The following is a 25484-nucleotide window of genomic DNA, read 5'->3' as shown; positions in this document are numbered from 1 at the left end:
GATTGAAAGCCAAAGGAGCAGGGAGTGGAAGATGAGATGGTTAGACAGCAACACTGACTCAGTGGACATGAGTCTGAGCAAGTTCCAGGAGACAGTGAAAGACAGGCTGGCGTGCTGCAGTCCGTGGGATCACGTAGAATCTGACATGACTTAGCAACTGAACAACCACCACTTGGGGAAGTAGCTTTTTGTTCTCTGCTGGTTGTCTGAAACCAGGCCCACGATATCCCCTGTAACACATGTGGCCCCAGATTGGCTACACAGCTGGTCCTGCCCTTTGACCCACACGTGGTTCCTCCAGATCGACCTCAGGCTTTGCCCTAGGCTTTCCAGGTGTTCCAGGGACCAGCTAAACGGGAATCCACAGGAGTAAATCTGAAAAAAAATCACTTTTCCTCCAGGCCTCTGGGAAATAGATGGGCTACCATGGAAACCAGCTTTTCAGTGTTGGCGTGTGGTCTAGAATTCTTCCCAGAGACAGGCTTCCATCAGATAGGCGACTCCCTGGATGACAGAGCATCCCAGAGACTCGAGATGGAACACCAGGGAATGGACTACCAGAGGTTGCAGGCCAGTAGGCTGGAGAGAGAGGCTGGGCTAGCCCCACACTGTGCGGCGGCCTCGGGTTGGCTGGTTATAGGCGGTAACCATGGCTGGGTGGCTGCCTTGCTGAAGCTGAGACCTTGTAGCTGGAATCGTAATTACTGGCACCATCAGAATTTTAAGCAGTGAAAGTAAAAGGAGAAAATCAACACCATCATTCTCTTTCAAGAGCCTGAAACCTTGAACATCCTCCCCGCTGGGAAGGGAAACTGCTCCCTGCAGATTCTCCCTCCTCAGCTACAGGTGCCCTCAGGAGATGTGCCATCTTGGAGGCCTGCCTTCCCAGGCTCTGGGGCCACAGGTGTGGGTGGGTCGCTTAGCTGAGGCCGCGGTGATTCCCTCTAAGAGGAGTCAGATGGGAAACACTGGAAAACAGCCGTGAGGCATGAATATGGTTTCCACTTGAAGAGTAAACAGGAATTCCCACGTGAGGATCTCCAGCGGGCTGACCTGATGGTGCGGGGGCTAAGGGAGGGTGGCAAGAACAGCTGGTGTAAAGGCAGGGCTTGAGCAGAGCCTGGGCAGGGATTAGGGGGACAGGGGGCCCTTTGGTTTGTTTGTTTGGACATTCTCCACATCCTTCCCCGTGACAGTCTTCTGGCTGCCACAGTCATTCCCGCTTTGCTGGGCCCTGAAATGGAACCGTGAGCATGAGGGTTTCAGGGTCCCCAAACTGGAGCGAGCGGAAGGGGATCAGTGGGGACAGGCCACGGAGGCCAGGGGCCAGAGGACAGTCATCCCTGTGGGTGCCCGGTGTTCCTCCTCTCACAGAAGGGAGAGAGATGATTTCTGGACCACTGAAGATGAGCCATCTTAATGAAAGACTCCCAGGAGAGGGAGGCTGACGTTCAGTCTCCGGGTAAAGAGGTGTTTCGGGCGCTTCTGTAGAGGCAGATGCATGTTAGGTGCAGTCTGGGCTGATATAGTTGTACATCTTCTTTTCTTGCCCTGGGAGACCTGAGTGAGGGGCAGCTACCTCACCTCGGGGAAATCCTTGGATTTCTAGAGCCTCGGTGTTACTGTCTGTAAAATGGGACTCCTACCACAGCAGCTTGAGAGGTCATGAGTATTGAACTAGGGAACTTTCATCGTCAGGCCCAGTGCTGTACTCAGTCCTGTGGAGTATGGAGCCTGTGCTTGTTAAAAGGGTGAGAATGTGGGTATACTTCCCATGGAAGGGTTTGCTCTCTACATCCATGCTATCCAGATGACAGGCACTAGCCACACGTGGCCACATGCACTGAAACTAATGAAATAAGGTTCGGTTCCATGGTCTCACTAGCTGGCTGTCAAAAGCTCAATGGGAAAAGAATGTGAAAAGGAATAGGTACATGTACATGTATAACTGAATCACTTTGCTGTACACCTGAAACTGACACGACGTTGTAAATCAACCACACCCCAGCATAAAAGAAAAATGAAAAAAAAGACCCCAAAGGCTCACCTGCCTCGTGGCTGCCTTATGGGACAGTGCCCTCTAGGCTGTGGCTGGGTCAGCTCACCTGTCTCTCTTTGTCCCCATGGAATCTCCTTCAGAGTTGGGGCCTGCACTGAGTTGGGGGGAGCGTTACCTCAGATAAGCTCTTTCTGCTCTGCCAGCACTCAGATTGCCCCTGGGGCCCCCCAACTGCTAATGGCCCATCTGGCCCTTCTCCAGGAGGGCAGCACCCCCCAGGCTGTATTTGGGAACCTCGATAAGTTATCTGGAGCCTGCCTCATGGGGCTCGCCACGTTCCCCAGCTACCCCCACCATAGCCAAGCTTCCCTTCTCCTGATGCTCAAAATCCCTGATCTTGAAGCAGAGATGAAGGGTAAAAATAAAGCATTCCTTTTAGGGCAGCTGTTAGACTGATGATGAAATGAATCATTTGCATTTATGTAAATTACATGATTATGTAAATTACAGTAACATTTCAATAAAGGAAACTATCTGGCCTGCTGGGATTTGGAGAAAGCAGACAAGGAGGCCAGAACTCCCACAGTCAGTTGGGGGTGGGTCCTTGGTGTGAGAGAGAGGCAGCCAGAGGGACTGTGAGGGTCTGCAGACTATCCTTCAGGTGGACGGGCATGTCGTCAGGTATGGGACAGCAGCCGGGACTCTCTCAGGACCTCAACGGTGACATCTCTCTTGCAGAGAGAGACCCAAGTCATGGGGGGAGCCTCCCGGGCCACATCCGGCTTCTCCAGGGCCGATGCGTCCCTGACAAGTGTCCCCAGGACTAAAGGGGGCACCTGACGGGGCAGGACTCACACTATATGCTTCAGAGGAGGCGGGCTTGAACATCAGCAACACAGAAACAAACTAGAAAACAGCAGAGAGCAAAGGCTCGGTGCATCCCAGACACTGAACGGAGCCCCTTGTCTCTAAGCTAACTGTTTGAAGCTCTGCTGGCTTCAGGACATCCCTGCTGTGTTTTTGCTTTTGGGCCCGGCCTCTGCATCAGCCTCCAGGCCAGCTGTCAAGCAGTCCAGTCCACCCTATCAGCTCTCCCTGGCCCAGGGGCCCCAAGTCTGAGAAGTCGACTTTCCCAGTGCTTCAGATCCCCAGCCCTTATGGATCGTCCTCAGGGCTGCTCTGCCTGAGCAAGTGTATTTAGAAGCAGCATCTGGTCCCTCTTTGTTGGGACTTGCCCTCCAGGTGAACGAGCTCTTCGTTGTGGCACCTTGGAGGCCCATCTTCTGAACATTTCAGAACCATAAAAAGGGGAGAGAGTAAAAAGAACAAACCCAAAGAGTTTAATTATTTGGCTGGTTGGTAATTCTTTCTGGGTAGGAGGAGAGCTTCGAAGTACAGGACTTTTCAGTGCCCATTGCAGGGTCCAATGGAAAAGCTTTGTATTATGCAAGGAACCCCCACCCCCACCGCAGCCAAAAAAAAAAAAAAAAGTGACGATGTTACCGTGACACTAGGGGAAACGTAGAAGGAGGAGACTAGGAAACCTTGACAGAAAGATACAGTGTGTGGGGCAGAAGCCTGGGGCTGGTGCATGGAAGGGGTCTGGGGACACTGAGAAACCTCCTTTGCCAAGTGCTGCTCTTCGGGTATTAGATTGTTTTGCTCCTCACGCTGTTTTAAAGTCTCATGTGAAAAGGTCTCCAACAACAAACAGCTGTGAGAAATCCAGACCACCAAGATGCCACGATGCCTCCCTTTTCCGGCTCTCCAAGTGTGTTTGGAGAGGACACCTGCCCCGCAGCAGGTGAACGTCTGAGGAAATAGTATCCGACTGTCTTTGAGATTGAGTTTCTGCAAGTGCAGTGGGCGCTGCTGGCATCAGAATCATGATGGAAGATCCTGGTTGAACTGAATTTTCCTGGGTCCAATCCCAGGCCCTACCGGATTAAAAACCTCTGGGTTGCATGTTTCTGGGAGGCATGCAGGGCATGTCAGTGCTGCTGAATTTGGAGAGACACCATTTAAGTCAAAAGAACCAGGACCAAACCCCCAGGACTCAGATGTTCTCTTTTCCATACCTCCTAACAGTGGAGAAACATAATTTTTCTCAAGATCATAGAAATCTAGGCCCGACGTCGGCTCGGTAAATACCCAGTCCAGCCTCTCGGTCACAGCACAGAGTCACTTGCTATTGACTGGCGCCACAGGAGGGAACACAGAGTCACCAGCGCCCCATGCCCAGCTGGCTCAGCTCTGATTCATCCACAACAGGTGACTGCTTTGCTCAAAGACCCTGCTCGCGTGAGCGTCACCCAAAGCCCAAGGAAGCAAAATTGCCTCACTTCTTCACAAGTCATTAGCGACGATATATTTGTTCTGTCTCAAACACGTCCAGATACACTTAACAGAAGACAAGTTATTTCACACACAGTTCCAGGAGGCGTCTATGTGAAAACAGAGTGAAGCTGAGTCCGCAAGTCTTCTGACAGGTGTGGACATCACAGAGTCCTTGCTCCGGGGGTGGGGTGGGTCTTGGGCTTCACTGCTCTGTCTCATTACCTTGTCTCTAGTGGGGGTGGGTGGGCATCTCTCTAGAATTCAACAAAGTGGAGAACTGCTTTCATTACCACCACCCCCCAATACATCTCTTGAAAAAAATGACTTTCACAAATCATCCTAAAATACCTTGACAGCAGAAGAGCTGAGCACATGTGATCTATACCAGGTGGGACATTGCAGGACAGAGCTCCTGCAAAGCATGTTTCAGCAGTCTGGGTTGGGTGAATGGAGGCCTCTAGATCCAGGGTGATTGAGCCTCTTCCACGGGTACAAGAACACAGAGCTCATGGGTGTCCTCAAGTCTGCTGACTGGGAATTATACAGATGGAGTGTGTGTTCATCCCAGTGCGGGCGTCTGAGCCCTGCTCCTCCTTGGGGCTGGTCTCCACTCTCCTGATCACCTGTCACCCTTGGAATGTGGGGGCTGTGGTTGTAAACCAAGATCTTTGCTGTAGGATTTGCTATTGACTGAAGTACCCACCTGATTCCTTGGGCAAAATCTTGGATTAAATGTCACTTTTGACTTATTTGCATGTGTGTATGTGTTGGTCACTAGTTGTGTCCAACTTTGTGACCCCATGGACTGTAGCCTGCCAGTCTCCTCTGTCCGTGGAATTATCCAGGCAAGAACACTGGAGTGGGTTGCCATTCCCTTCTCCAGGGGATCTTCCTGACACAAGGATTGAACCCCGGTCTCCTGCATTGCAGGTAGCTTCTTTATTGTCTGAGCCACCAGGGAAGCCCTTATTTGCATAAAGATTTACAATGAAATACTATACAGGTAAAGTGCTTTGTAAACAGGTAAGTAAATCCTTGAGCGGATCTATTCCTGTCCAGTAGGTATGAAAACTAAGACCTGGAGAGACTGATTCCTCTAAGGTCAGGAGAGTGAGAGAGAGAAGGACCGGGAGTCAGATCTCCCACCCTCATCAGCGTTCTTTCTGCTTTGCCGCCCTTCTATTCCTGGATGGCTCAGCCTGGGTTTGTCCCCACAGGAGACCTGGAGCCACTGCTCATTAAACAAAGGACTGGCATTTGCAGGTGTTTTTTGCAGAGACAGCATCTGCACGGCTCTGAGGACTGATGGCGGTGGTGAGTAGGGGTGGCTGACAGTGATGCTACTTGCTACATCACTCTGCAATGAGCTCTGTCAGTTCGGGCCAGAGATGCAAAGAGCCTCAAGTAAGAGGGGCTACAGGGGGCACGCTGCGGATATCTTCACAAAGTGAAAATCCATAGGACAATGAAGCCAATGCCTATGGTGGGAACTGGGGGAAGATCTGTTTAATATCCTTCCCAGGCTAGGTGGCTAGGATGGGAGTTGGGGCTGGAATACAGGAGGAGCTCCAGCCTTGGGGAACTCATTCTATGTGTAGAGACACTTGGACCTGGGACAGGAAGGTGTCCAGTAGAGACACCCACCACTAAGGACACAGTGTGGGGTGTCCCCATGAAGGCGGGAATGGCCACAGGGAGTGTGGGACAGGAAGGATGAGGAAGGGAGGTCTATACCTGGGGACACTGAAGTGAGTTACAGCAGAGCCCATGAGGAAGGTGAGAGCAAAGGGTCCTGAGAATCCCAGGAAAGCAGCAGGGGACGCTCATGGAGCCAGGTGAGCAGAGCCACCTCCTGTTCTGAGCACCTGAACCACTGGGCTGGGTTCTGGGTGATCAGAGCAGCTGCCTCTATGCACCTGTTCCACCTGGAGGAGTCCCAAGTTGCCCCGAGCTGAGAAGGGTGATCGGGAGAGAAGAGGCGAGGTACCCGGCACACACTTACCACGATGAGCGCGACCACGGACAGCGTGTAGTAAATGGAGTCCCTCAGCAGGCACCAGGAGGAGAGAGCCACGACCTGGGGGGAAGGGGCGGCAGGTGAGAAACAGGACACGGACCATGCGAGGGACACAGCCCGGCTCCGGCGTTACAGCCAGTGACGGCCCAGACACAGCTCAGCGCTTCTCTCTCTGCCCTAGGCCCAGCCCATTGCCAGTTGGCAGGAATTCACTGAAGGTCTCAGGCACAGTAGTCTGGTCTCCCAAAAATCAGGTGCCAAGATGGGTTTGAACCTGCCAGGACTTCATTATAGGGAGATGCCCAGGAGAGAAGACAGGGAGGGAACTGGGGAAGGGGGAGGGCTGCCCAGCTGTTACTCCGATCTGGCCCCCAAAGGAGAGGCAAGGCTGGGTTAGACAGACTATCTGAGGAAGGTTCTGTAAAACCAGGTCGAGGTCTCCCAGGAATCTGCCAGCCTCGGTATCCTTGATCCCAAGGAGAGGGGAGGAGCGCCCTGACTTGCTGTCCCTGCCAGCACTCTGCCCAGAGCTGGGCATGCCCTTCTGAAGGCCCCCAGCCTCTTCTCTCATCTCTGTGATATGCCTGGCCTTGTTGGCACTTGACCTCTGGCTTAATCAGAATTTTTAAAAGGTTGATTTGCCTATTGATGTGGAGAAAATGCTATCTTAGAGGTGGTGGCTCTGCTGAGACCAGTGGACACTTTGCTGGAGGCTAAGCAGCCTTGGCCTCCTGTGTGTGGACTTCTTGCTGGTGAAGGAGACCCCTGGCGCCGAAGGAGGGGAGGGGACGGGCAGGGCATTGTGGGTGGAGGGGCCCTGTTCTGGAGGAGAGTGCTCTCCCCTGGGTAAGTCCTTCAGAGTCTTTCATGGAGGGAAACCTGGTATTTTCCCTGTGTTTTGCAAAGCAGGTCCATTTTTGCAGACTCTTTGCAAAAGGAGCCCGGGAGAGTCCTAGGTCAGAGGTGCCTCCTAGGGGGTCATTCTCACTCCCTCCCACCTCCCCAGGAAAGTGTCAGCCACCCCATGGCCACAGGACTCACCTAGCTGCCTTTGCCCTTGCCTCATAAGCGGAAAAGGACGAAGCCAATGCTACTCTGAGCTACGATAACAACAGGGAGCAAAGACAATTTGAAAAGGGATTCCAGGGACACCACCTTTGGTGTCTCTTCCTTCCTGGATGACTGGGTCCAATTGTAAAGAAAAGATCAGGGCAAAGCCAAACCAGAGAAGGTATTCTGGATTCAAATAACATGAAAGATATGGCTTAAATAGAACTAAAAATGAATAACGAGGGCAGCTTCTTTCTGTTAACACACTCTTCCACCACTGTAGGGACACTGAGTATTTTCTGTGCTAATTTTGCCTTGCTTGGTTTGGTATTTGCAGATCCAAGTTACAGATGAAGGGCTTGTCAAGAAAAGGACTTGGGCGACAAGAATCACTTTAGAACAGAGAGTCCTCTCCAGCCTTTTATCATCTCTCCTTGGACTGTTTCCTCTGAGAGCTTGTGGCCACCACTCACCATCTACGAAAGAGGACAAATTGGACTAGATTGTTCACGTTCCATCAGGTCATAAAAGGTGGTGAATATTTTAAAATTTATTATAATTAAGCAAATGGACTTAGAACGCGTGGCAAGTATCAACTCTGAATTTTCTTAAAAATCCCTTGGATTTCTAGTTAAAGATAGGTGGACTGAACATCCCAGTCCCACTGCTGTTTCTTGTTGTACTATAACAGGGTTATAGCAAAGGGATTTTTTTTTAAAACAAGACATAAACCTAGGAGAGAAAGAGACTAGAAGAATTGATCAGAGCAACAAAATTTTGGAGGCTGGAAAGCAGAACAATTGAACAATCAACGTCTTTCAGCTGGCAGTGGGCCAAGCTCTAGAAGTGGTGGTAAAGGTAGCCTGAAAACGGCATGACTGCATGACTGCAAAACTGTTGCAGAAATTTAATCCCACCTAATACTATTACAACAGTGTTAATCAACTATCCTTCCATATAAAATAAAAAAAATTTTTTTTAAATAATTTAACTGCAAACTTCTTCCCTCACTTCAAATAGACCAGTGACTGGACATCCCCCACCTTATCTGAGACAGGAGACCTGGCATTTACAGAAGAGAAGTTTCAGAAACAGAAGAGAGGAAATGATTGAATAAATAATTAGAGAAAAGCTCTCAGATGTTAAGGATTTCCATTTTTCTGACACAAAGGACAAAAAGATGCACACCAAGGCACGTCATTGTGAGTATTCCGACTACTGGAACCATAAGAGAGTCGTAGAAGTCACTGGAGAGAGAGAAACAGGATGGTATACGAAGAATAACATTTTATTTCTCAGCCAGAGAGCTGAGAGCTAGAAGACAATGGAGGAGTGACTTTGAAATTAGAAAGGAAAATGATTTCAACCTGGAATTCTACACCTGGCCAAATTGCTCATTCAGTGTGAGAGGAGAATAAAAATAAAAGTTCAGTTATCTCAAAAAATTGACTTCCTACGTATCCTTTTCCAAAAAGCTGCTAGAAGATTGCTCCACTAAAATCAGGGAGTAAAGCACTTGTTGCATAGAATGTTGGCAAAATAAATCCTCACATCAAACAAGAAAAATCTATTGTAATAAGGAAAGATCTCCAGAATGGTGGTGAAAGAAGATTCCAGAGAGATGGTAAGAGGTGATTCTAAAAGAAACTTTTGCAGCTGGTCAGAGGACACAGCAGAAATGATACCAGGAGGACAAAATCAATGGGATATCTTAGGGTTCCGGACCCACAGGCAGGAGACTGGACAGTGCCGGGGACAGAGCCCTGCTGCCTAGAACAGCAGCAACAGAGACAGCCATACACCACGGGGAAAGCGCAGAGTGGCCGGGGACAGAGCCCTGCTGCCTAGAACAGCAGCAACAGAGACAGCCATACACCACGGGGAAAGCGCAGAGTGGTGCAGGGAAGGAAGACGAATCGTTGCCTGGTATTGGCTGAGCTATGAACAGTTGTCACACAGTCATAATAAACGCAGTGCAGACTGCTGTCTAAGTAAATTAATGGTGTACGTGTTTGGTGACGATGGAGGGCTGGGCATTTGGAGTGAGCAGGGCTGAGCGCCGAAGAATTGATGCTTTTGAACTGTGGTGTTGGAAAAGACTCTTGAGAGTCCCTTGGACTGCAAGGAGATCCAACCAGTCCATTCTAAAGGAGATCAGCCCTGGGTGTTCTTTGGAAGGAATGATGCTAAAGCTGAAACTCCAGTACTTTGGCCACCTCATGTGAAGAGTTGACTCATTGGAAAAGACTCTGATGCTGGGAGGGATTGGGGGCAGAAGGAAAAGGGGATGACAGAGGATGAGATGGCTGGATGGCATCACTGACTCGATGGACGTGAGTCTGAGTGAACTCCGGGAGTTGGTGATGGACAGGGAGGCCTGGCGTGCTGCGATTCATAGGGTCGCAAAGAGTCGGACACGACTGAGTGACTGAACTGAACTGAACTGAACTGAGGGCTGAAAAAGACCTTAACCCTCCTCCTCCACACTGTAAAGCCTTGGAGAACACTTGAAACTGAAAAGTCGAGTCACTGCTCTAGAAGCACCTGATCTGGAGACACGGAGTGAGGATCAGGAACAACCAAACCAGTGGAAAGCAGTTGCCTCCGAAGGGTGGCAGGTTGGCACTGGTGGGATAGGAGGAAGCCACCTGGAACTGATTGCCTCTTTAAGCTCTGTGTGTATAACTTTAATGAAAATAAAAACTAAAATAAAAATGAGAAAGTGTAATGCAAGTTATCCATTTAGATTTACTGCTCTAAGAAATACACATCCCATTAGGTCTAAATGTCAGATTTGCCTGGATACTGTATCTCTTCATAAATAGAAGAGTTTTTAATGTATAGACCATCTCCACGTTTCAGCTCTAGATTCAAAGCCTACGATTACCAAAACCAATTAAAAATTTTTTATTTATTAAATTAAAAAAATGAAATATAGTTGATTTACAATGTTTCAGGTATACAGTGAAGTGATTCGGTTATATATATATATATACACATATATATATTTTTTCAGATTCTTTTTCATTACAGGTTATTACAAGATATTGAATGTAGTTCCCTGTGCTACACAGTAGGTCCTTGTTACCTGTGTCACACAAATAGTGTGTATATGTTAATCTCAAATTCCTAATTTATCCCTCCCCCATCCCCTTTCCCCTTTGGTAACTGCAGGTTTGTTTCCTATGTCTGTGAGTCTATTTTGGCAAAACCAATTTTCTTTCTGTAGAAGCAATGAACTGGAGGACAAGAAAGAAGTCAAACCAGAAAAGAATGATTCCCCACAGTCTCGAGGGCATTAAAGCACCCTTGATTCTGCAGCATCTACAGTGAAAGCTGTGATCATGACCTGGTGTCCTCTACTTTCCTCTTCTGTGACCACTACTCACCACAATAAGAAAGACTTCTCTGACACCTCCTGCAAACAAGAGGGCCCGGAAGGTTTATTTCATTCAGTCCTACAGCAACCAATAAGGTGGGCACTGCCACCCTCACTGGCTGGCAGTGTGGGCATGGCCAAGTTGAAGTCTTGAACACACTGGTACAGCTAGCAGTGGGATGAGGGCTGGGATCTGAACCCGAAAGCTTGGATCTCATGGGCCTGACCCCACACACTATGCTACTGCGAGTAAACAGAGGCAGGGTGGAAGCAGACACCCATCTGTGACATCCCCCGTGGAGGCCTTCTTTTCTCCATGACCTCAAGCCATTGGGCAGGGGCATTTGGTGACAGACCAAAAAGCAGTGATCACAGCTTCCCAGGTGGCTCAGATGGTAAAGAATCTGCCCATAGTGCGGGATACCTGGCTTCAATGCCTGGTCAGGAAGATCCCCTAGAGGAAGAAATGGCTACCCACTCCAGTATTCTTGCCTGCAGAATTCCATGGACAGAGAGGAGCCTGGTTGGCTTACAGTCCATAGGGGTGCAAAGAGTTGGACACGAATGAGCAACTAAAACACTTTCACACACGCACAGCTCAATATAAAAATACCCTGCTTTAAAGAGAGCCCGAGCAAGAAATCAAGGCAGAAGGAGTGACCACAGAGAACTGCAGACAGGGCTATGGACGTGCTATGGACATATCCCAGGAGGGAAAGAGAAAACTCGGAAACTATTGCACTTAGGTAGTTTATGTTTTCCTTCTTCTTTTTTTTGTTTTAATACCAACACAGCTCATTGTTTGGTGATGGAAGTGTTAGCTTTTCCACAGACATAGATACACTGATGTTTGGGTCCAAGCCACTCTCTCCGCTTCTCGGTGGAGGGCCTTTTATCTCTAGACAGAAGCCAGCACCATCTGACTTAGATCCCGAATGCACCCGTGGGCACAGAGGGATCTGTCAGCACCCTTGCTTCAACATGGGAGGCTCTTTGGCATCTGCCAGCAGACAGCATCTTCCGAACATTCTGCAGAGTGAACTCGGGTCCCCAGAGAAAGTCAGCAGTAAGTGACGCTGCCCTTGACCTCATTAATCAATAATACAGACGGCAAGAACTGTAAGAGGTCATCACTGGCAGACTCCTCTGTAAGTTAAAGCCAGAGGCTCTGTCCTTCCCCTTTCACTCTAGGAATCCCTCCCAGCTGGAATTGCATCTTGATACTTCTCTTCTATTTCTGGAGTGCATTTCGCACTTCTTCTATTGAATATGCAGCTTCAGTTTCCTTCTTAAAATTTCATTTAATTTCAGAGTGGCATGAGGCGAAAAGAAAAAAAAACCCACACTTCTAAAACAGAGGAAAACACCTCCTCCTGTATTCAAATACTGAGTGATCATTTGGAATTCTGACTCCTGCTAGGGAGTTAAAATTAATTGTTTATGATAGAACTATATATTTTCTGTGCATGGATTTATATTGCAAATCTCTATATATCTATTGACATATATAGTAATACATGCACGTCATACATGTGGATAGATGGCATATATAATACAATTTAACATTTTTTCCTTGATGGAAAATGGGATTTGACATTGTGGACACATTTTAAAAAGAATGAATATCCTCAACTCATGAACACTTTGCCTTTTTAAAAACCCGTTTAAGCAGGCAGAACACCATAACAGTTATATGGCATAAACATAACACTGCTGTCATTTCAGAGAAATGTTGTTATTTCACACAACTTTCATGGAAAAGGGATTTGAAAATCATAACATGAGTCTTGTTCCAAGCTTTTGAGCTGACACAGTTCCCACAGCCAATTCTTATTTCAGGCAAGACAGCCAGGAGATTTGGAGGAAGGCTGGGGTTCTAGGGTGTCCCTCACATGGTCTGAGGGCATCCAATGGTGCTGGAGGTCAGAGCAGGTGAGGGGCAGGTCTTGACACTACTGTCTGTTCATTATTCAAGTACACGTTCAAAATGCTTCAGTCCTGGGAAAAGTCACCTAAATACAAATGGCTCCTGCTTTCTGGAAATTTTCTACTAAGAATGGACAGTCAGAGTCAGGCCATATAAAAAGACAATAATAAACTGCAAAATAATACTATGAATGTCCTCTTACTACTCTTTGCAAACAGGAACAGAAAGTGAATTCATATTTAAAATTTTACATTTTCCCTAAGAAAACCCACTCTGAGTTCTAGTTTCATGTAAGGCAAACAAATGACAAGTGAAGAAGCTGCTATTGGAGACATATTTAAATAAAGATCAGGCCACGTTGGGACCATGCAGGCATACAGTAGTCTCCTGACGACTCTGCATTGACCGAACCGAACAACCACCAGGGACGCTGTAACGATCCGAACGTCCCAATCGTTTAGAACGTTAGGTGCAGGAGCTCTTATGTTGGATGTAAATGCGGCCTGCTAGGCCTTCAGAACTTGGTAGCTCAGAGTGTTCTCGCATACATCAGCATTCTCGGGGAGACGAGCCACCTTAAGGAAGGACTGTGCGGGCATGTGCTCCTGGGAAGAGGCGTGGGGCCTGTGCTCACTGCCAGGCATTGTCACACCAGCACTAGGGACTATATGAGTTTGCCTATAAAAGGAGGACATTTAGGGTAATTTCAAGTCATCAGATGTGTTTTCTTAGATTCACCCAGAATCAGAGTCCAGGGCAAGATTTGAGTGCATATACTTTATTTGGGAAGTGATTCTACGAAACACTGTTGGGGAAAGTGAGGCAGGTAACGAAAAGATAAAGACACAGCAGCAAGTGACTGGGGTGAAATCCTGGTGGGGCGCTATCCTGGGGGCAGGTGCTATCCTGGTGGGGCATGATCCTGGTGGGGTGCTCTGAGGGACCCTGGAGAGCAAGCCTCTTCCCTATCTCCTCCAAGGGGAGAGTGAGCTGGGGTATTTATCCACCTACTTCCACCAGTCACTGCTTGAGGGCTGCAACCAGAATGTTCATTCCCTGGCCAACAAGAGCCCTCAGATAGAAGAATGCAGGCTCTGGCATGGGGAAGTCAGGCCAGCGGGAACTCAAAAGGTGAGGATGAGGGGTCATGGGAGGGGACACCTACAGTGTCTGCTTTAACCCTAACCATGGATTTACACAGTGATCCAATAATCCGAGTTAGCATTCACACACACACACACACACACACTTGTAAGCTCAAAAACACAACCCATTGTCTATACACATCACAGCTTTTTTATCCATTCATCTGCCAGTTGACACTTAGGTTGCTTCCATGTCCTGGCTGTTGTAGATATCGTTGCAGGGAACATAGCGGTGCGTGCGTCTTTTCAGATTATAGTTTTCTCTAGATATACACGCAGGAGTGAAGTATCACATGATATTGCTTATATGTGGAATCTAAAAATGCAACACAAATGAACTGACTGGCAAGGCAGACCTAGATCCACAGACATGAAAAACAGATTTAGGGTAACCAGCGGGGAAAGAGGAGGGAGGGATAAATTAGGATTTTTGGATTAACAGATATGTTAATATATATAAAACAGATAGCCAACAAGGACCCACTGTATAGCACAGGGGACTAAGGTCAATATTTTCTAACAACCTACAAGGGAAGAAAAAATTCTGAAAAAGAATAAATAGGTCCATAGGAACCACCAAGTGAGAAGCTTGCGCACCACAGCTAAGAGAAAGCCCTTGCAGCAATGAAGACCCAGCACAGCCAAAAATAAATAAATAGTATAATTTTTAGAAAAGGTGCTGGGAAACCACCCTTTTGTACAGTGAAGAACCAGGCCAGAAAATTCCTGCTCTCTTCCAAGTTTTTCCTACTTGATCTATTGAAAAGACAGTATAAAGAACTCTAAAGCACAGTGAATTTATTTATTTTTAAATTTATATCATTTGGGTTAGGAGACAGGTACACATCAGAGGCAAGTATTTCCTCATTTTATCAATTATGAAGCCTAAAAGGACAATGTCTGGGCTTGAGTGATCATTTTACTCTCTTGATCTGTAACGCATCCCCATGGGACTGGGGTCTCCAAAGGGCAGTGGGGCTTCTCTGCATTTGAAGTGTTGATGGCTGCTGCTGCTGCCAAGTCACTTCAGTCGTGTCTGACTCTGTGTGACCCCATAGACGGCAGCCTACCAGGGTCCTTCACCCATAGGATTTTCCAGGCAAGTGTACTGGAGTGGGTTGCCATTGCCTGCTCTGGAAGTGTTGATGGAAAACGAAGTTAATATGTATCATGTGAGTTCAGAAATAAGACAGCTAAGATCATGGATGGGTTTCCCTGGTGGCTCAGCTGGTAAAGAATCCATCTGCAATGTGGGAGACCTGGGTTTGATCCCTGGGTTGGGAAGATTCCCTGAAGAGGGGGAAGCTACCCACTCCAGTATTCTGGCCTGGAGGGGTTGCCAAGAGTCAGACACGACTGAGCGACTTTCACTTCACTTCAAGACCATGTATTTGAGCTGAAGCTTCTGGAAGTAAGAAGCTGGCCACAGCACACGATTGCGTTATTAGCCATTAGTGTTTCCATTACATGATGCTCTCCATGCTGTCAGAAACCAGTAGTGGAAGCACGGTGGGGAAGATGTCCTATTTCCCTCTGGTCTCTCTGAAAATTAAAATGCTGAAGCCAAAGAGGATGGAAAAACAGGAGGGCCGGCTCCTTTCCAGTCCACAGGCTTGGGTATGGACTTAGAAGGGTCTATTTCACACCTGGAAGGAGCCACATGTCTCTGCATCATCAAGTTACAGAGGAGAGGAAATGTGTACAGCGTACTTCAAAGCGAAGATGTCTACCCCCTGCTTGACACAGAATGGGACGTGCATCATCTCAGGAACTAACCCGACTTGTGACATCTCCAAAGGGAAGGTGGGTGGCCGCCCCCCGTGGGAGCGCCAGGTTGGAAAGGAAGCACTTGCCCCTCTAGGTGTGGAAACGGTCACATTCTGATCTCGGGGGTGTGCAGTGACATTTTCGTACTAACAAATACTGGCTGCTAGTCTGTGTGGCTCATGCAGCCCCAGTCGATGCGTCAGGCAACGTATTTTAAGTAACTTCTGTGACTCACGGTGGAGAGAACAGGTGACGCCCATGAATCAATCCTGCAGCCACGGCAGACTGAACCCAGGAACCGTTCTTTAATGGATGCTTGGCAGATCGTTTCCCCTGTATTAAAGATCTTGAGGATTAAAACACAGTAACACCAAAATATACCCAGCCTTGATTTGCATTTAGCAGTGAAGCAGAGGCTGTGGCAGCCAGTCACACCTGCCAGCCGACAAGGCCCCTTCCCCAAAGAGCTGGCAGCTTCTAGCCAAATTGAGTGGAGAGGTCATCTAAGTATCTGTGTTAATTTCACTTTGCGGATGACCACGTAAAGGGGGAGTACTTAGTGCCTTAGCAGTTCAGAGGCTCAGGTGTGGAATCAAAGTGCAGCATGGAAGGTACAACAGTAAGGATGTGGTGCTATCTGGTTTGAAGAAAGTTGAGACGTGGGGAGGGAAGGGCGTGGCTGTGCCTCCTCTCCATCTCCTACTCGGCCCACCCCCTGGCCCGCAGGCCTGAGCGCAGTCTCCCAGTCTCCCAGCCTCATCCTCCACGTGTGGTGCGGGAACAGGGGCCTGTGCTCCTCCAACGTTCAATTCTCCACCTGGAACAATCATTTTTACCTGCATCAGTCCCTCAGCAGCGTGTTAAGGATCCGCACAAAAACCTCGGAGTGCCTCGGAGGCGCTAAGATTTTGGGATGAGAGGAACGTTGTGCGTGGAGGCATCAGGAACACAATGGCTTTACCTGGAGCACCCTGTCTCACTCTCAGGAAAGAAAACGCCCCTCTGAAGATCTGGAGCCTTCAGGGACCCGATAGTAAGTGTTTCCCGGGAGGTCATGGCCTGAGATGCAGCCCCTTCCTTAATAGCCAACGTTTAAAAATTGGTTCTTATGGGCCAGACACTGCATACCGCACTTCACTTGCCTTTTCCTTTCCAATCGTTTACTCATCCCATTTTACAGATGAGTCAACTGAGGCTACATAACCTACCCAAGGTTCATAGTTTAAAAGTGACCGAGCCATATTTTGACCAGGTCTGAATCCAAGAGCCCACATGGTCACACCTTTGCCAAGGTTACTCAACTTAGCTGATCATAAGAGTGACCTGAATCTGACAATGGATTCCCAAGCCCATGTCAGACTTTATCTTTTTCTTTTTTTGCACTACACAGCTTGGGGGATGTTAGTTCCCCAACCAGGGATAGAACCCAGGTCCTAGCAATGGGGGCCCTAACCACTGGACCACCAGGAAGGTCCCTTCCTTTTTTTTTTGCACCCCAGACCTTTCGAATCAGGGCTGCACATTGGAATCTCTTGGAAGCTTTAGGAAACACTGATGCCTAGGTTCCACCCCCAGAGATGCTGAGTTAGTGGATTCAGGCTCTGGCTGGGCCGTTGGGATTTCTCAAAGCTTCCCATGTGATTCCTAACATCTGGCAGGGGTTGAGACCACTGGCCCAGCTTGCAACCACCTGTTAGTCTGAGGTATGTCCAGATAATCAGAAATGAGAAACTATCAGCCATCCCTGTCCCCCACAATGCAGAAGGAAACCCTGCCAGTATGTGAGATTTTGAGAAACAACAACAGATTTTATGTATTCCTTATGACCATTTCAGAGCCCCACACTAGCAGTGTTGGCATCCACAACTCTGCTTATAAAGTAGTTCTGTTTTAACATCTCTTTTAGATTTATAATAAAAACTTGCTTTGAGAATCACATCAGCATAAAACAAGAAGTGTGCAATTGCTGGGTCTCATTTTTGGCTAGAGAGACTCAAAGGTGAGGGCTGGAATCCTCGGAAGCTTTGTTCAGCGGTGTGGCTGGTGGCTGATGCCGGCTGCCAGCTGGGTTCCCAGCTGGGGCTACGGGCCTAACCTACAAATAGCCTCATCTGTGTCATGTGTGTCAAGGCTTTGTTCCTTTTTATTGCTGATCATTATTCCCGTTGTTTATCTGTTTATCTGCTGAGGGGTGTTTGGGATGTTTTGAGGTCTGGTGACCAAAGCTGCTCTGACCACTTTGGCATGTCTTTTGATCCAGATGAGGATCTGGGAGGGCTGATGGGGTCATCACTTCCGGCATTCTGAAAGAGCTGACATGGAAGCTGATTAAGAGGGCTGGGCCTGTGTTATCTGCATCCACACTGAAAAGCCCTTCGTTTCCTCCTTAGAGGGACAAGGGTCTCCCCAGCAGAATTCTGGTGCAGCCTGGCAGCTGGGATCTGTCAAAGCAGGACTCACTTTCTCCCTTTCCCTACAAACGACAGGACTCTAGATCCCAGGAGTCAGAGGGCACAAGCCAACCAAAGCAAAAGTGGTCTATAGAGACTTCCCTGTGGTCCAGTGACCGAGACTCAGTGCTCCCAATGCAGGGGGCCTGGATTTGATCCCTGGTCAGGGAACTAGATCCTGCATGCTGCAACGAAGATCCCATTTGCCACAACTAAGACCAAATAAATAAATTAATAATAAACTAAAATAAATAAATAAATGTTAAATTAAAAAACAGTGGTCTATGAAAACCAAAGCCAGTCAGCACTGCTGCGCTGAAGAAGGTGAGTCAGGCATACTTGATAATGAGCATTTCAAAGAGATAAGCAGCCTCCTTGTGCAGCATATAAATTCCACCCATGGGGAGAAAACAACAGGCATTGCTTTCGACTGGCAATGTCTCAGCACTTAGGCCTGGCCACGAGTGTAAAAGATAACCACTGACTGGGGAAATCCAAAGGAAATGGAAAGCACACGGAGCATTTGTTCCTCTTCTAAACATATGAACTATTTCATGGCAGATATAGAAAGGGGTAGGAGGGAGTATTGGCTAACTTCCTCAAAAAAGAAGGGCAGCGGCAGCGGCCTTTTATCGAATATTTACATGTGCCAGGCACCAAACGAATGACTTTTCTCTACAGGCTTTAGTTCATTTCATTCCTGCACAGGGTGGATGCTAGGGGCTTGATTATGTCCCTCTCAGATTCATGTTTTTTGTAGCCCTAACTCCCAGGACCTTAGGACTTGGGGCCTTTAAAAAGGTGATTCTGTTAAAAAGAGGTTCCTACGGGTGGGCTGCCATCTATGGGGTCGCACAGAGTCAGACACAACTGAAGTGACTTAGCAGCAGCAGCAGCACGGTGGGCTCTAAGCCACATTGACTAGAGTCTTATAAGAAGAGGAAGTGAAAGTCGCTTAGTCGTGTCGGACTCTTTTCGACCCTATGAACTTTAGCCCACCAGATTCCTCTGTCCATGGGATTCTCCAGGCAAGAATACTGGAGTGGGTTGCCATTTCCTTCTCCGGGGGATCTTCCCAACCTGACCCAAGGATCGAACTCGCGGGTCTCCTGCATTGCAGACAGATACTTTACTGTCTGAGCCACCTGGAAGTGGTATCATCTGGACCCAAATTATACAGAGGGAGGAGGGCCACATGAAGACACAGGAGGAAAACGGCCACCAGACGAGAAGAGAGACCTCAGAATAGACAAATCCTGCCAACACCTGCATCTCAGACTTCAAATTTCTGTCGTCCAAGCCCCCTAGTGAGTGATGCTCTGTCAAGACAGCCCCGGCTGGCTCATGCAGGGCTACGTAATGTCTCCATTTTACAGATGTGAGAAACCGAGGATCACGGCCGCCTGCCAACCTTGGGGCCCAGCAGTGGAGCCAGCTGACCATTTCCAAAGCCCAGGCTTGCAAGCATTATAGAAAAGACTGTTTTTGCCTCAAGTGAAAAAGTAAGAGGAAAGGCGGGTCCCTACCCTGCGGAGCTTACAGCTCACCGTGAAGACAAACTCCTGTGTGGCAGGCAGAGAATCAGAGGGAGTCGCAGGAGATGTGTGGACAGAAACAGGGGCTGGAGTGGCACAAAGAAGGGGCCCTGAGCCAAGGGATGCCAGTGCCTCCAGAAGCCAAACAAGACGATGAATCAGATTCTCTTCTGTAGCTTCCAGAAGAAACACAGCCCTACTGATACTCTAGCTTTAGACTTCTGACCTCCAGGACTCTCAGAAAATCAACTTGTGCTGTTTGAAGCCATAAGTTTGTGGAATTTTTGACAGTGTTGGTAGGAAATGAGTATACCTGTCCTAGTGTGAACCTCAATGACAACCTCGACGTTCCAGGTGCCCAGAGGGGCTGAAACTCAACCGATTCCATACCCAGCAAGGTTCAAATCAGAGTGCAGTTCAAATTCTTTTCCTGACATATAAACATTCTGCTTTCCTTAGGTCAGTGGCGCCCCACAGCCCTACATCCAAGGGGGTGCCTGCAGAGTGGGTGTCTAATGAACCTTTCTCATCTTCCGTCTCTCCCAACAATCCTGGGCAGAGGTCATGGTCAGTCCCATTTTACAGAGAGGCAAACAGAGGCTAGAACAGCAGAGGGACTTCCCGAGGTCCACAGCTGGAGGTGGCAGACTCAGGTCCATATTTGACAGAGTCTGAATCCCATATTGCTTGCATTTTTTTTACACTCTGTTTTCGGGGTAATATACATGATATAAGACTTACTATCTTCACCATTTTTAAGTGTACAGTTCAGTGACATTAGTGAATAATGTGGTCATTAGTAGGATGTTAGTATCATCATTTGAAGGCTACAAACAATCATTTTGAAACATGGGGCACATTCTTTGGAAATGGCACTTAAAGTGATTACTTAGTGTTTGGTTCCACTTGGGTACCTCAAATCTTTAACACTTTGAATCCTAGCTGTTAAACAAATGAATGGAATTAGTGAATTTTGTAAATGAATAGACTCTATCAATTTAAAGTTATTAAAATGGTAAAAAAAAAAATGTTTTTGTGCAACCCTCACCACCATCCATCTTCAGAACTTTTTTCATCTCTGCAAACTTAATCTCTGTATCCATTAAACATTAACTCCTCATTCCCTCTCCCAGCTCCTGGCAACCACCCTTCCACCTTCTCTGCGTGAATCTGACCACTCCGGGTACTTGAGATAAGTGGGATCATACAAGGTCTATCCCTTTGTGTCCAGCTTATTTCACTGAGCACAAAGTCCTCCAGGCTCAGCCACGTTCACGCTTTTAACTCTTGCATGAGTTCTTGTAGATGCACAGAGAAGTCTCAACATGGCTGAGGGTGGGGGCTGTGTGGGTCATCTCAGCACCCACAGTCCAGATTTACAGAAACTTGGCACATATTTCTGGTCCTCAAGAATGCTGTACCACTGAATTCTGAGACCAAAGTGTGGTCACACAGTCCCTGCACTGCCCACAGAGAGGCTTCCTAATTATAACAGAAAGAAAGATAATTGCAAAATCCTTCTTTAAGCCCATAATTCCAACCTACCCTCCCTCTCCACAAATCCCACTAACATGAAAGTACTCAGCATGAGGTTTCTACCACATTTATTTCCTCTGCTCTTCCTGATTATCAAGACGGGGCAGAAGGACAGGCAAGAGGCCTTAGGACTCTATAAAATTGAAAATGTAATTTAGAAAGAGAAGAGCTGCTGTATCTTGGCTTATCCGAAACATTCCTGCTGTGAATCTTTCCATTCCGTTACTTTATTCCTCAGCTATAGAATTTCTGTTTGATTCTTTTTAATAGTTTATCTCTCTTTGTTGATATATTCCTTTTGTTCATACCGTGTTTACTGGATTTCATCTAGCTATCTGTTTTCTCTCTCAGTCCACTCAGCATCTTCGTGATAGTTATTTGGAATCTTCCATCTGACAGTCCATAGGTCTCCCTTTCTTTAGGGTCATGTTCTGGAGGTTTATTTTAGTTCTATGATGTGTCCATGTTTCCATGTTTCTTTGTATGCCTTTCAATCTTCTGTTGAGATTTGGGCATCTGAAGAAAATAGACACTTTTTTCAGGCTTTATAGATTGTTCTTATACAGGGGATCAGTTCGGTTCAGTTCAGTCGCTCAGTCGTGTCCGACTCTTTGTGACCCCATGAATCGCCAGGCCCCCCTGTCCATCACCAACTCTCGGGAGTTCACACAGGCTCGTGTTCATCAAGTCAGTGATGCCATCCAGCCATCTCATCCTCTGTCGTCCCCTTCTCCTCCTGCCCCCAATCCCTCCCAGCGTCAAAGTCTTTTCCAATGAGTCAACTCTTTGCATGAGGTGGTCAAAGTACTGGAGTTTCAGCTTTAGCATCATTCCTTCCAAAGAAATCCCAGGGCTGATCTCCTTCAGAATGGACTGGTTGGAGCTCCTTGCAGTCCAAGGGACTCTCAAGAGTCTTCTCCAATACCACAGTTCAAAAGCATCAATTCTTCGGCCCTCAGCCTTCTTCACAGTCCAACTCTCACATCCATACATGACTACTGGAAAAACCATAGCCTTTACTAGACGGACCTTAGTCAGCAAAGTAATGTCTCTGCTTTTGAATATGCTATCTAGGTTGGTCATAACTTTTCTTCCAAGGAGTGAGCGTCTTTTAATTTTATGGCTGCAATCACGATCTGCAGTGATTTCGGAGCCCAAAAAAATAAAGTCTGACACTGTTTCCACTGTTTCCCCATCTATTTCCCATGGAGTCATGATCTTAATTTTCTGAATGTTGAGCTTTAAGCCAACTTCTTCACTCTCCTCTTTCACTTTCATCAAGAGGCTTTTTAGTTCTTCTTCACTTTCTGCCATAAGGGTGGTGTCATCAGCATATCTGAGGTTATTGATATTTCTCCCGGCAATCTTGATTCCAGCTTGTGTTTCTTCCAGTCCAGCGTTTCTCATGATGTACTCTGTGTATAAGTTAAATAAGCAGGGTGACAATATACAGCCTTGATGTACTCCTTTTCCTATTTGGAACCAGTCTGTTGTTCCATGTCCAGTTCTAACTGTTGCTTCCTGGCCTCCATACAGATTTCTCAAGAGGCAGGTCAGGTGGTCTGGTATTCCCATCTCTTTCAGAATTTTCCACAGTTTATTGTGATCTACACAGTCAAAGGCTTTGGCATAGTCAATAAAGCAGAAATAGATGTTTTTCTGGTACTCTCTTGCTTTTTCCACGATCCAGCGGATAATCGTGTCCAATTAGCCCAGTTAGAGAGTCTATAGATTTCTCAAACCTTTCCTGGGATCACTTTTTTAAGGCTCCTATGTGTAATAATTTCCCGACTGAGGCAATGCGCTGTTTCTACTCATGAGTGCCCCTTTGTGTCTGTTTGTGATACTGCCGGCTCAGAGTGCCAGCTCTGGCATGTCGAGGGGAGTGGGGGTTCACCTTCCTTCTCAGTGGCCCCCAGGCACCCAAGGTTGCTACTGGTTTCCCTGCTAGTGATCAGGGTCAGGCAAGAAAGAAACTGATCCCCTGGGCAGCACGCTGGACGTGCGTTCCACCTTTCTCTTCCCTCCAGAGGGAGAAGCAGCCAGACGGGCGAGTTTTCTCCTGATTAGGTTGCACTCTGCTGGGAGGGGACGGAGCATGGCAGGTTAAGTGCGATGGACTTTCCCACTTGCCCCAGGGCACCTCTTTTGGCACTGCAACTCACCTAGGGTGCTGTGACCTTTCAACCGGTTTTTGAAGTTCTCACACAGGCAATGTATAGTCCATACATCTGGTCCGTATTATTGTTGTCAAATCGGTGTCTCTGTGGGGCAAGGAGTGCCTGGGGCTTCTGTTCCAGCAACTTGCTACTGTTATTCTGATGGTCTCTCTCTACTCATCAGTCATATGAACATGTTTGCAGCTATTTCCTGAAGGTATCTGTTCAACTTGGCAGCTGATGAAAATTTCCTTTAAAGTTACTTCACATTTGCTTCTACCTGTGTGAATCCATGTCTCCTTATGAAATCCTGTCACTTATCATTACCCAGTGTTTATACTTGTTCAGAGAATGTGACGGTTAAATACCTCACAAATCCCTCAACTGAACATTCTTCCCACTTGAAGGTACCCTGGGGTTCCATTCACTGCTAACTTAGTGGAACAATTAATATAATATGGGCCAGGAATGATTTAGTCTTCTCGTCCTTGCATCTTACAATGCGTCATTCCTTTATCTATTTTTAAGGAAATTTACTTGGCTCTGCTGGGTCTTAGTTGTGGCACTTGGGATCCTCAGTTGTGGCATGTAGGACCGACCCAGCTCCGTTACCAGCACAAACAACTTTTTGGGCAACCCAACTCATTATTTCCCTTGGAATCAGAACCCAGGAGTATAAGACCAAAAAATAATCACTTCCTCTTGATATAAGTTGCCCTGGTACCCTAAAGATAGATTTGGTTCTGTTCAATTAAACATCCATTTTTGGGTCACTTGCTATAAACCAAGTATGAAAATGGATGGTTTTGAGAAAAATACTGCAATTTCTGACTTAATCTATGTATAACTTATGTCACAGCTTTGCCATCAGGAAAAGTGATGTAAATAATACTCTTGCTCTTCTTCACTCTCTTCCTAGAACTTAGGAAAGGTGCTTCACTGTTCTGAGTTTCAGTTTCCTCAGCAGAAACTCCTTAACAACCCTCCTCTTTAAGGTCATGAGGATAAACAGGGTAACATCAAGTCTTACTGCAGTGCTTGGATGTAGTTGGTACTCAAGAAACATTAACTTACCTTTCATTCTGAATTTTGATGAATTTTTATTGCACTAAGGGGCTTCCCAGGTGGTGCTAGTGGTATAGAACCCACCTGCCAATGCAGGAGATGCAAGAGCTGCAGGTTCAATCCCTGGGTGAGAAGGATCCCCTGGAGGAGGAAATGGTAACCCACACCAGTATTCTTGCCTGGAAAATTCCATGGACAGAGGAGCCTGGAGGGCTACAGTCTGTGGGGTCACAAAGAGTCAGACATGACTAAGTGATTAAGCACAAGGGACTAAGTTGAAATATTTTATAAATCCAAGCAATATTAAAAACAATAACTGTTACTGAAACAAATTCACCAACAGCCTACAAAGCTACGGTAGACCAAAGTGATGGAACGTGGACAAACTTTCCCCACAGTAACTATCCCCACAGATAAACGAGAAGAGAAATAGAATTCAACAAATATGGAGAAAGGGCAATCTGAAAGAAATTTGAACCAGATGAAGAGATTAAAAAAATGTGAAGTAGGAGAGTGTTGTATTAAAACTCTCAGTGGGATGAAATGGAAAACTGGGACTCCATGGAAAAGATATATATTTTAAGGAGTTACTATTTGTATTCACTTGTGGCCAACTGTTCTTGAACACATACACTCCTGTGGGAAGAAAGGACACAATATATGTTTATAGTCACTTTGCCTCCTAGAAAAAATGAAAGTGTAATAACTTGTGGTTTAGTGTTATGGTTACAGCTGCTGTTGACAGCTGTTATGAGCAGCTGCAACTCTATCCCTTAGAAAAAACCTGACAGGTGGTACTGGCTAGGGCTGGACTTTCACAGAGATGGTCTTGGATCAGACCCAGAGAACTGTTGCTGGTGAGATGTTGGCTTAATAATGACTAGCTGCTATTATAGTATATTATACAATGTCAAATGCTTTTGGATTTTTGCTTTTGTCTCACCAAGTAAGACAGGACATGCAGTGATGCCCCCACTGGACAGGGAGAAACGGAGGAAACAGACACGTCCTCCTCTGAATTCTACTCGCACTGGTACTTTTAGTTTCTCAACTTGACTATATATGGTAGATTTTAGATGGGGACCAAGCCTTACATTTTAATTTCCCATCATGGGATA

The 25484-nt window shown here is 47.1% G+C and overlaps 1 protein-coding gene across 1 annotated transcript in view; it reads right to left on the bottom strand.

Moving 5' to 3' along the window:
• The window catches only part of SLC24A3 (solute carrier family 24 member 3), a 423377-nt gene that overhangs the window by 37992 nt on the left and 359901 nt on the right, over window positions 1-25484 (bottom strand). Inside the window, exon 9 of the mRNA XM_052650424.1 lies at window positions 6339-6413. Within this exon, the coding sequence (XP_052506384.1) occupies window positions 6339-6413 (75 nt within the window). The remainder of the gene's footprint in view (window positions 1-6338; window positions 6414-25484) is intronic.

Source organism: Budorcas taxicolor, chromosome 13 (assembly GCF_023091745.1).
Source record: "Budorcas taxicolor isolate Tak-1 chromosome 13, Takin1.1, whole genome shotgun sequence".
In the NCBI taxonomy this organism is placed as follows: Eukaryota; Metazoa; Chordata; class Mammalia; order Artiodactyla; family Bovidae; genus Budorcas; species Budorcas taxicolor.
Note: the sequence above shows the minus strand (reverse complement) of the source record. Positions and strands in the feature narration are given on the sequence as shown.